The sequence below is a fragment of the Chenopodium album genome, chromosome 16 (assembly GCF_948465745.1).
Source record: "Chenopodium album chromosome 16, dcCheAlbu1.1, whole genome shotgun sequence".
In the NCBI taxonomy this organism is placed as follows: Eukaryota; Viridiplantae; Streptophyta; class Magnoliopsida; order Caryophyllales; family Amaranthaceae; genus Chenopodium; species Chenopodium album.
The window spans coordinates 42,364,218-42,376,334 of NC_137849.1; the positions used below are offsets into that span (position 1 = coordinate 42,364,218).

A 12,117-nucleotide genomic window follows, 5' to 3' on the forward strand; every position below is an offset into this window, starting at 1 on the left:
GTCCATCATAAATCTCACCGCATCAAAGAAAATGCAGTACATAATTTGTTTACTTACTTTACACTTGGTCGTGTTTCTCATTGATCTTTCTACTTTACGAGTACTTTTGGTTTAATTCATTTGATAACTTATAAAAGTTGTATAATACCATCTTTTACCTATTCCACTTATACAGTACGGAGTACTAATCACATATGTATACAAGTCTAGAAAATTATAGAGGGACGAGGGATTAAGGTGCATTCCATTCATCTGATTTTTGCTTATTTTAACTTATTTTATTTTGTCTGAGTTTATTAAAACTTTTTTAGGACTTATTTTAAATTGGATAAACCTCTTATTCGTGATTTTTTTTAGCTCATCTTAACTTAATTCTCCTAAAATATATAAGGCTTGTTCTGATTTACTGAACTGAACTGATCTGAAATTAAGCTGAAGAGAACATGTCCTAAGTGAAATTTGATGAAAATAACAAGTATTCATAAATAAATGGATCTTAGATTCCAACCATACCAAGAACGACACCGTCTCGATTCGAGCTTGAGAAATTGAGCTCAAGAAAAATCTTTGAGCTTGAGAATATAATTTGAGCTCGACACTGTTTCGACGACTCGAGCTTGAAGTCAAGCCTAAGAAATAATTGAGCTCGGCTTGAGCTCAAAACCCTGATCATGAGCTCGGCTCACACCGAACTCGATTATTAAATGTTTAGTCTAGTCCCAAATGTACTTTTTTCATCATATTTATTTACTTGATTACTGAATCCCCTCAAATAAAGGCCTCAAATACTCAATTTTTTATTTTGAAAGAAAATACTCAATTTTCAATACATTTTAAGTTACAAATTGCTTTAGAAGAAATGATATAATAATTAATAATGTAAAAAAAAAAAAGAAAAAAAAAGCTTATTTATGAGGTTTTTAGCAGAGCCAAGGATAGATCCGTTTGTTAAGATCTCGACATGAACCCAAACTCAAGCGGAGTTTTGATTAGATTTTGACCGAGCCAGAGTATCAAGTTGCTTGCGAGTAGGGTGCGAGTGTGCGACCCGTTAACACCCCTAATATCATAACAATGTTAAAATTTAGAATAGGACCGAAATCAAAGCATCAAAAGATGCAGACCATACATGCAGTCGACATGCACCAAAGTTGTACATTACCAAAATTGGGTTTAAAGACTTTTTATGACGATGATCGATGAAGCCTAAAATTTATTAAACGACATAATTGAATTATCATGGAATAGGGTTGCAAATGGGCCATGTTTGCCCTATCAATTTCTCTTTTAACTTTATATTTTATGTCACTTTTGTTTGATTTGTTTCCCAGCTTCTTGTGACAATGACATGTACCCGAGAGTGAAGGATATCTCAAGTGGTTAGAGTTTTTCTTTCGGTTCCAGGAGATCTAGGATCGATTCTCAAACCCGCCTTTTGTGGCTTTCTAAACACCAAAAAAAAAAAAAAAAAAAATGACGTGTACCCTACTGAATTGAGAAATCGATAGATATCATATGGTATTTGCATTCCTTGTTAACTAAAATTTATAGATAGTTGCTTGGTTGATTTAATATTATACGTAAAATAAAAAAAAAAATGAGAATTTGTTCACCTTATATGAGCTAATTAGGAAGTGAGCTTTTTTTTACAAAGTTTTTATTTATTTATTTTTATTTTTTAATTTTATGGAATGGGTAATTGTTTAACTAACCCTGACCTCTATAAGGTAATTTAAATTCTACGTGTGAGTTAAAATTCTCATAAAAATCACACATATATAAAAGATTTGTAACTTTGTAAATGCACCAAGCAAACTACTACTCTGTGTTAGGTTAAATGATTAAAACTAACTTAATATGCGTAAAGTATTTTCATACCTCTCACTAATTGTTTAATTTTTATTTATTAAATAGTGTTGTTAAGTAAAATAAATAAAATAATGCCTTTTCCAATAAAATATACATACAAGTAATCTGTAAATGACGTCTTATATTTGCTTCTACCACATTTTTGGAACCATCATTCTCACTATTTTCATTCAATCTATTCTAAATAAAAGTGAAGAGTGAAGATGTCGGCAAATTGATGTGAATGAGACTATTATTATTATCGTTATTGTTATTGTTGTTTCGGGTAAAATAATGGGACCTTCGCCAAGATCCTTTGAAATGGGCAGAAGATCGAACTCAATCCAAGTAATGCTGGGACGAGAGTTTCCTGCACAGCAAACACACGTAAACTGGCCTCGGGGGTTGTGCCGAGGAAGGCCCTCCGATGCCGAAGTCAGTACAGTGTGGAAAGAGAAAGTGCTATGCAAGAGAGTATTAATTGCTTGAGGCTATTTGTGAATGAATGCAATGTAAGAGAAGTGAAGGCTTTTATATCTTAGCACAATAAGGAGAATTAGGCTTGGCGCCAAATAGGCTTGCCACGTTGATTGGACCCTTGACTTGACTTGACATGGATTGAAGAGTTGAACCATTGACCTCGGGCTTGGAATTAAATCATTTATGGACCGGCCCAATTGACATAAATTGGACCTTGGGCATGGATTTGGAAGAATGACGGGTCGGGTTTTGATTAACAAAAAGTGTAGGGAAGTAAATGATTTAATTTAAATAAAAAAGATTTAAAATTTAAACAGTTATTAATGAAATAATTGTCATTAGGGTAGTAATTAAAGAAGTTGGACGGATAATGGGTAGTTAATTTGAGGGGAGGGCGTTTAACGATTACTTAATGAGGGATTAGTGAAAGGTTAAAGGCGTGAACTCCTAGAATTCCCATTTTTGGAAAGATTAAAGCCACCGCACGCTCTCTCTCCTCATTCCTTCACACATTCGCACTCTAAACTCACGCAAAACCCTTGATTCCGACTTCAAACTTCGCTGATTCCTCGAGATTAAGGCTTCAAAACTGAATTTCAATACTCCGAACTTGCAGATCGGCGAATTGCACTTTAGATTAAGGTAATTTTCTCCGAATTTAATTCGATTTTCTTTGATTTTCGAAGCACCCTTTCTTTTTCCGATTTTTCTTTCGACTTTTCGAGCGATTTAAGCCATGGCACGAGGCCGAGTTTGACATCCGAGGGATAGAATCAGACCGACTGGGGATAATTCTCGCTCTGCTGAAGAGGGGGGAATTCCCGTTGTTCCGCTGAATATTGCGCCTCCCCGAGAAACGGGGGAGCCTAGCACCTCTGGAACGGTGCCTCCCCGAGGGACAGGGGAGGCGAGCACCTTAGAACAACAGGAGGATGTGGTCGCTGCAGTTTGGGAGTTGCCCCCTGGGGCTGCCAAATGGGTGAACGCTGATGAAAACTGGGGGCTAATGACTTGCTCCCCCTATCACTGGTGGGTGAAGAACGGTGAAGTTTATCGCTTTGCCGAACAAATTGAACTTTTTTACGGCATTCTGGAGGAGGACGGGTACTGGTGCCGAATGCCCGCCGCAACTGATAGAATTCACCGTCCACCCCCTGGCTATGTGGGGGTGTACACTCGGCAACTACAGTACGGGTTTCGGTTCCCTCTGCACCCCTTTGTTACTGAAGTGCTGAACAAATACCACATCTCTTTGTGTCAATTGACACCTGTCAGTATCCGAAGGATAATGATCTATCTCTGGGTGTGCTTGTTCTATCACCAGCAGCCGAGCGTCCACGACTTTAAGAAGCTGCATCAGCTCGTGTCGAACATCCAAAGTGATTACGGAGAACATGGTCCTGGCTGGTGGCGAATTGAGAGTCTGCTGAGGTATCTGACCATGTGGTTAAACAACCGTTCGGATAAGGACTGGCGAGGCCAGTGGATTTGGTTCAAGGTTCCTTTAGACCCCGAGCATCCGAATTTCTTTGGTGCCCCCGATATTTGTCGCAACCTGATCCAAGAATGCAGGACTTGGGTCCTGAAGCAGGTGGGGCACCCAATGATGTTCAGCTGAACTATTTTGAGAAGAAGGAGAATTCCGGAGGAACAGACCGATGGAAATTCGTGCCTAAGACTTGGCTGCCGGACTCTCATTACGCTTTTCAGGAGCGCATGCTCGCTGTTGTCGGCCTCAGCCGAAAATATAGAGGCGGTAAGTACCTTCGGTTGGGGCCGATGACTCCATTTCTTTTGTTTTAATTTCAGATTTCAGTACTTCAGCATGCTTTTTGCTTGTACTTACGCGTATTTTCTCCTTTTCTCAGTATTGCACAAATGCAATGTTGGAGTCAACTATCAACGGCTAAGGATCAACGCTGAAAGGGTGGTGACAAATAACAAGCCCGCTATAACTGAATCCAAGGATTGACCCTTATCCTTACATGCGAAGAAGTTTGTCATCACTCCGGTTTCAGAATATCTGCAGCAGAAGCCTTGGTGGGAGAACAGGGATCCTCTCTTCCACTTAACCCCTGAAGAGGAGGAAGTTGTTGCTACCGCCGCTGAGGTAGCACAAATAGCCGAATCTTTCGAAAGCGGAGAGGGGACTTCTGCTGCTGTAGAAGGGTTAGAAGAGGACACTGAAGACGACCGGCTGTTGGAGACCACGGTAAGCTCTTTAACATCTGACTTAGCTTTTTTTTTTTTGAATTTGTCTCACGTCTTGCCCCCCTGTCCTCTCCTGAAGCAGGACGAGGAGGAAGAGGAGAGAGATCAGTCTGACGAAGAGGTTCCCTTAGACGGAGACGGTCTAATGATAAACCGAAAGAGGAACGTGATCAACCCTGGGCAGTTCCAGGAAGCGCCTATTCCGAAGAGACCTCGGATTGAGGAGGTGGCTGCTATTGATCCTTAGGTGGTCATTTCCCCTTCTCCGAAGACTCCTCTTGTCGAAGGAGGAGGTGCAGAGAAGACTCTTCCCCGAAATGAAGTTCATGGGGAGGAAGAGGTTACCCAACGGACTCCTGAGCCAACTGTTGAGGCTCAGGGTGATCCGGAGATTGTGCCTTCCCCTCGGCACACAAAAAATTCTTTCTCAGCTTAAATTCAAATTGAAGCTGAGAAACTTGGGTCCTCGGCCGAGAGGGAGAAGGATGATGAAGACGTTGAGATTCTGCCTAAGGCTCCACGCATTTTCACAGATAAGGAGCTTCAAGAAGCTGCCGAGGAACAGAGGACTGTTGAATAACGCAGGACTTATATGCCCTCTTCCTCGACGGCTGGCTCCTTCGGCACCTTTCATTCTTCGGAGATGGGATTTGGCTCTGTCCCAACAGTGCCCCTTCTCCCGGGCGCTCGGCTCGTCCTAGATGAGTGGCGCCCTCATGCCTTCGCCTACTTCGGCGATCCTGCCAATGCCTTTGAGTTGGACAAGCTGAAGTTTTGGACTTACGGGGCTGCTGCTGGGGCTCCTGAAGTTTCAGATAGGGTGCCTGACCCTTTCCTTGACAGCCAAAGGCTTCTGATGCAGGTAACTCTTTCAGCCTTTCATTTTCAAACTTGATTGATTTTATTTTATTTATTTATTTTTTTACACTTTCCTTCGCCGTCCGCAGCTATCGCACAATCACTTAGTGGCCACTGCCATGCGCGATGAGCTGGAGGTTAAGCTGGAAGCGGCTGAGAGAGAGAAGGCTAAAGCTAAGAAAGCGGTTGCGGAAGCCGATGCTCAGGAAAAGAGGGTGAATGCTGCCTTCAATACTTTTTGCAAGGAGATCGAAGAGCACATTCTCCCTGCTTTTGACCAGGGAGAAGCTCTACTCAATGAGTACGAGGCAGTCGACATTCCAAATTTCCAGGCTTGGATTACGCGAAAGATTGAGGGTGAAGTGAACGCTCGAGTGGCTAGCCGAGAAGCGAGACTTGAGCAGAGAGTTAAGAGTTTGGAAGCAGACGTGACACGTCTGGACCAAGCTGTTGTGGATAGAGATAACCAACTCTCGAACGCCCAACTCGCTGCTAAGGCCAAGGACAAGAGGCTGCAAGAGATGGAGGACCAGCTGAAGGAAAAAGAGACTGACCTGTCTCAGGCTCATACTACAGTAGGCCTTGCTCGGGATCAGTTGAAGAATCAAGGGGATGAGGCTGCTAGGGTTTAGCTCCAGCTCGATGAGACAAAGAAGCAGCTTGCTGATGCTTAGGAAGAGTTGAAGGTCAAAGTTTATACTCAGGAGGAGTACAACCAGGGCTACAACATTGGCTACAAGGTGGCTCGGTGCCTTGCTATTCACGTCAACCCTGAGATAAAGTGGAACTAAGCTGAAAGAATGGTCTATGGCCGATGATGATTACTATTTAAGAACTCCCCACCCAGCTGAGAGCGAGTTCTTGGTTCGCTGGGATGCCAAGTTGGCCAAATTGGCAGCTGAAGCTGCAGAGAAGGAAAAAGAAGTTAAGGCCCAGAAAAAGAAAGAAGCTGAGAAGGCTCCAGTTCACGCTGCCTCGTCCTCAGCTGGTACTAGGGGCCCCATTGGTTCCAACTCAGCACAACCAGGTCTTCCTGAAGCATAGGAACTCGGGCAGCCATCCTCAGAGTCCTGCGGATCAACGTGCGCTTAACTTCAAACTTGCCGGATCTGACTTCAACCTTTTTTGCCTTAGATGTTTTTTTACTTCAGCTTGCCTCATTGTACAAACTTTTAACTTTGTTTTTGTCTCTAGTTGTACTTGATTCGACAACTGTAATTTTTCCCTTGTGGGAGGCTGCCGATGTTATTTCTATGTTCTGAAACAATTGACTTGTTTATAGCTCGGAGTTCGAGCATACTTTTCTTGAATCTACTGCTTTTCTCTCAATTGCCTTGCTTTAGACTGCGCATTTTGCTTTTCTGATTTTTCGAAAATTTGCAAAAATCTTCTAAGTGAAAAGCTTCGGCTTGAGGAATTTTAGCTGAACATTATTTATATTTGTACACATGTTTCCCCCCAAAGATCTGAAGTCTCTATCTTCGGATTTTTAAGATGACTGCTTGCTCTTTTTTTATTCAGACGAAGCTCTTTAGTGTTAACAATATTTTTAATACTTGTGTAACTTTTCTTGGTTTTCTGTCTATCCGAAAGAATGGATATCTGAGACACAGGGCCAACTTAAGGCAATGACTTAAACAATGACCCTCTGAGGTACAAGGCTCAGTTAAGTCAATACCCCAGATTCGTCCATGGACTCATTGTCTCGAGGAACATGTTTGTCCGAAGCATTTTAGCTGACCATTATTTAGCTGAACATTATTTATATTCGTATAGAAGACTGATGTTCTGCTTAGGCGGGTTTGTCGGCAATCCGAAAACCTAATGTCTAAAAGGTGAATGTTTCGAGCAGTGTCGAAGAAGAACCTTTAAAGAGTAAATGGAAGACAGAAAAATAAAAGAATAAAAAATTTGCAAGTAGTTATGGGAATGGTGGCCGGAGGCCTTTTCATTAATAATCAAAGATGCACTTACAAAGATTGTTCTGCCTCGAAGGGTTTACACATGATATTTCTTAAGTATATCAGCATTCCAATGATTTTTCAGCTCATTTCCATCCAACTGCCGAAGTCGGTATGTTCCAGTTTGGAGCTCATCATAAATTTCATAAGGTCCCTCCCAAGTGGCTGGGAGTTTCCCATGGATTCGGCTTTTCTACAAAGCTGCAGCATTCCGAAGGACGAGGTCTCCAATTTTAAGAGGCCTCGCATGTTGATTCTCTGCTTATATGCAGCCATTCTATCTCGTGTCGAATCTCTGACCTCGTCTAGGAAATCGAGGGATTCCTTCATGAGTTGTTCGTTTTCAATCGAGAAGTGGTGCACTCGGAGACTTTCAGCGCCGATTTCCACTGGAAGGATGGCTTCGGCTCCATACACCAGCTCAAAAGGTGAATGGCCCGTAGCCTCTTTTTCAGTCGTCCGAAGTGACCAGGGAGTTCCGAGAAGTTCCTCTAGGCATTTGGACTTTTGATCTTCAACCCTCTTCTTGAGAGCGTTAAGGATCTATTTATTAGCAGCTTCGGCTTGACCGTTACTTTGCGGGTACCACACTACTAAGTATGCCAATTTGATGCCGAACTGATTTGTATACCGCCTCAATGGTAAATTATCAAATTGCCTTTCATGATCAAAGACAAAAACCTTCGGGGTGTCGAAACGAGTGATAATGTTTTGCCAGATGAACTTTCTGATAGTCTGCTCTGTAATGTTCGAGGCTGCCTCAGTCTCGATCCATTTGCTGAAATAGTCGATGCTGACTATTAGCCATTTTTTCTGGTACGGAGAATCCGGGAAAGGACCCAAGATATCTAGCCCCCATTGAGCAAATGGAAGCGGATTCAAGATCGGCTGAATATCTTGGGTTGGTTGATGGATAACTGGTGTGAATTTTTGACATTGTTTGCATTTTTTTACTAGCTCCTTAGCATTTGAGATCATGGTGGGCCAGTAATACCCTGCCCTTAATGCTTTGTGGGCTAAACTCCTTCCCCCGATTTGGTTCCCACAGATGCCGAGATGGATTTCCCAAAAAATGTAATCAACATCTGTTGGTCCACACATTTTAGCAATGGGGGTGAGAAAGATTTTTTCAAAAGCTCTCCCCTGAAGACAACGAACCTTGAGCAAGTTCGCTTCAGCTTGGAGGCTAAGTTCCTGTCCTCGAGAATTTTTCCCCGAAGCTTATAAGCTAGGATGGGGTCCATCCAGCTTGGTTCTGGGTTGACGCAGCACAGTTCAGGTGCTTCGTCAACGATTCTTTCTCGGCGCACTTCCACGTATACGGATCGGTTCAGCTCGGTTAGAGTTGAACTTGTAAGTTTGGAGAGTGCGTCGGCTTGTACGTTCTGACCCCTTGGGGTCATTTGAACTTCAAAAGTTCTCAGCTTCGCAATAATTGTTTTGATCTTTGCGAGGTAAGCTATCATTGAGGGCTCTTTGGCCTCATATTCGCCTCGGATCTGATTTGCAACGAGCTGAGAGTCTGTCTTGAGACAGACATGTTCGGCTTCCAGAGAGATGCACAATTCTAGGCCAGCGATTACTGCCTCATACTCGGCTTCGTTATTCGAAGCTTTGAATGAAAATTTGAGTGCATACTGAAAGGATTTGCCTTCGGGAGAGGTTATCACTACCCCTACCCCCGAACCATTTACGGTGGAGGATCCATTCGTAAAAACGGTCCAAATTTTCTTTTCTTCGTCTAGCGTCTCTTGGTATGAGCATTCGGCTAAGAAGTCCGCTAGAGCTTGAGCCTTGATAGCTGCTCTCGGCTAGTAGCTGATGCTGAACTCAGTGAGCTCGAAAGCCCACTTGGCTAGCTTACCAGATTTTTTAACTTTGCCGAGGACTTTTTCCAGCGGCTGATCAGTTAAGACCACTATATGATGGCAATCAAAATAGGGCCTTAGCTTCCGAGCGGCTACCACTACTGCATAAGCAACTTTTTTGAGTAGAGGGTAGTGAGTCTCGGCATCCGTCAGAATGTGACTGACGAAATAGATCGGCTGCTAAACCTTTTCTTCTTCCCTCACCAACACTGCACTTATAGTGGCTGGGCTGACTGCCATGTACAAGTACAGGGTTTCCCCTTCAGCTAGACGAGCCAGCGTAGGAAGTTGAGCTAGATGCTCCCGAAGCTGCTTGAAGGCCTCTTTTTGCTCATTTTCCCAGATGAGCTCCTTGGTTTTTAGGAGTTTAAGGGCTTTGAAAAAGGGCAGTCCCTTATCCGAAGCTCTGGAGATGAACCTTGAAAGGGCATCCATTCTTCCGGTGAGCCGCTGAACGTCCCTCTTTATTTTCGGCTTGGGAAGATCGAGCGTTGCTTGCACCTTGGCGGGATTGGCATCAATCCCTCTTTTGCTGACCATGAAGCTCAGGAATATCCCAAACTTCACGTCGAAGACATACTTCTTCGGATTCAGCTTTATTTGGTGCTTTCTTAAGGTGGCGAAGGTTTCGGCCAGGATCGTAATATGGTCTTTATCCTCTTTGCTTTTGACGATGGAATCATCAACATAGACTTCCATATTTCGGCTTTTTTGATCGGTGAAGACCTAATCCACCTGCCTTTGATACGTTTCCCCCGCATTTTTCAATCCGAAGAGCATCATTTTATAATTGTACACCCCGGCGTTCGTGACGAATGTCGTCTTTTCTTGGTCGTCGGGGTGCATGAAGATCTGATGATACCCCGAGAATGCGTCCATGAAACTAAGCAGAGCATGCCCACTTGTTGAGTCGACCAGTTGATCGATCCTCGGCAAGGGGTAGAAGTCCTTCAGACAAGCCCTATGTAAGTCCGTGAAGTCAACCCACATTCTCCAGGTGCCATTTGCCCTCTGAACCATCACCACGTTAGCACGCTATTCTGGATACTGACAGGGTTCGATGAAGCCTGCATCCAGCAATTTTTTACCTCGGCTGCGATGTCTCGGTTCTTGCTAGTGGAGTAATTCCGCTTCTTTTGCTTAACAGGCCGACACGTTGGGTCGACGTTAAGCTTATGGGAGATGAGGTTCGGATCAATCCCGGGCATGTCAGTTGCCGAGAAAGCGAACACATCTCTGTTGTCCCGAAGGAGTTGGATGAGCTCAACATGGACATTTGGATCGAGATCCAGTCCGATTGTGACGCATTTTTCAGATTCTCTTTCGGTCAACTCTATCGTTTTAGTCTGATGGTCTAGCTCCATTGCTTTGGGGCTGAACTCTTCACAATCTGGCCTGCTGTCGATATCAGCAGGCTTCCCAGACTTTTTCTTCGGCTGGCTCCCTAAGTCTTTCGGCTCAGATGAAGGACCAGCTTTTTCTTTCCCTGGCGATTTTTCTTTTTCCAAGGAACCTTGGGCTGAAGCACTCAGGCCTTTCGGCTTCTTTGCACTTCGCTCCATTTATTTTTCTTTTTCCTCTTTATCCCCTTCGTCTTCGTCTTCCAAACGACTAGCGGATGGCTTGAGGTAGTTGCACCTTCGGGCTTCCTTTTGGCTTCCCTCAATTCTTTCGGGGTAGCCGGCGTCTGAAACGTAGATCATGATATGATGGTACGTGGAGACTACCCTTTGAATTTCGTGAATCATAGGTCTCCCCATGATCACGTTATACGCTGAAGGAGCGTCAATGACCAAGAATTCGGCCATGACATTCTTGGCTGCTTTATCGCGACCGATGGTGACAGGAAGAGTAATCTTCCCATCAGGGTAAGTTGAAGACCCGTTGAATCCAGATATCGGGTAGGGTACTAGCGTGAGGTGCTTGGTCTTCAGCTTGATTTGATTGTAGGCCTTTCGGAACAAAATATTTGCTTCGCTACCACCGTCGACGAGAGTCCGCCAAACGTTGTGGTTGGCCACCGTGGTAATGATCACCAGGGGATCCTCATGAGGGTACGTCACCCCCAGCAGTCGGCGGCTGTGAACGTCATGTTCGGCACTGGCGACTGAGGAGGTTGAACGTCAATGTTGTTCACCTGATGGGTCAGCGCCCTAAGGTGACGTTTCCTCTCCCTCCGAGAACAAGTCTCTCCTGAAATGGCTAGGATTGGAGGGTACATCTCCTTCTCCGGTGCCTTCGGAACAAAATGCTGAGAAAGACTCTCGGCATTTTCAGCTTTCTTCTCCTCGCGATGTTCCGTAAATTTATCCGAAGCGTTCAGAGTTTCATCCAAAGTCTACGGGGGATGCATGACCACGAAGTCAAGGAACGGTCTAGCTCAAAGACCGTGTTGCAAAGAAAAAACGGCCAATCCTTGGTCCATGCTTGTAATGCTGGACGACTCGTTGCTGAAGCGAGTCAAGTAGTCTCGGAGACTTTCGGTCTCCCCTTGCTGCATACCCATGAGTTCTGTAGTTGTCTTCTCTCGGCGATTTGCCGTAGAAAACTTACTTTTAAACTTGGTGGACAGATCGCCCCACCCAGTTATTGAGCCTTCCTTGACCCCTTTGGAGATCCACGCTTGCGCGACCCCCTTGAGAGTGGTAGGAAAATACTTGCACCGGGTCGCTTCGGACCTGGGGTTTAGATGCATGTGCCCTTCGTATGAGGCAATGTGGTCCTTCGGATCCGAAATACCATCAAAAGTAATATGCGACGGAATTTTCACCGTCGGCACATGTTCTTCTAGAATCCATTGCTTTAATGGAGAACTGGTAAGAAGCATTACAACCTTTCCCTTGTTCCTGGCCGTTGGGACCGCGCTCCGCCCTCTCAGAGAGGTAGAATTG

General features: G+C 44.2%; 1 protein-coding gene across 1 annotated transcript; it reads right to left on the reverse strand.

Annotated features, from left to right (window-relative positions):
* Positions 1-7,439: 7,439 nt before the first annotated feature.
* LOC145584338 (uncharacterized) lies at positions 7,440-8,336 on the reverse strand. Its single transcript, XM_081641203.1, has 2 exons — positions 8,040-8,336; positions 7,440-7,901 (listed from the first exon to the last, which is right to left on the reverse strand). The coding sequence occupies exons 1-2, from the start codon at positions 8,334-8,336 to the stop codon at positions 7,440-7,442; spliced, it is 759 nt and encodes a 252-aa protein (XP_081497329.1).
* Between the last annotated feature and the right edge of the window lie 3,781 nt (positions 8,337-12,117).

Excerpts from the sequence above, each read along its gene's own strand:
- LOC145584338 (XM_081641203.1), bottom strand. The coding sequence starts at position 8,336 with ATGATCTCAAATGCTAAGGAGCTAGTAAAAAAATGCAAACAATGTCAA. Across the intron at positions 7,902-8,039 it reads CTCGTTTCGACACCCCGAAG|ATCCTTAACGCTCTCAAGAA; the intron begins GTTTTTGTCTTT and ends GCTAATAAATAG.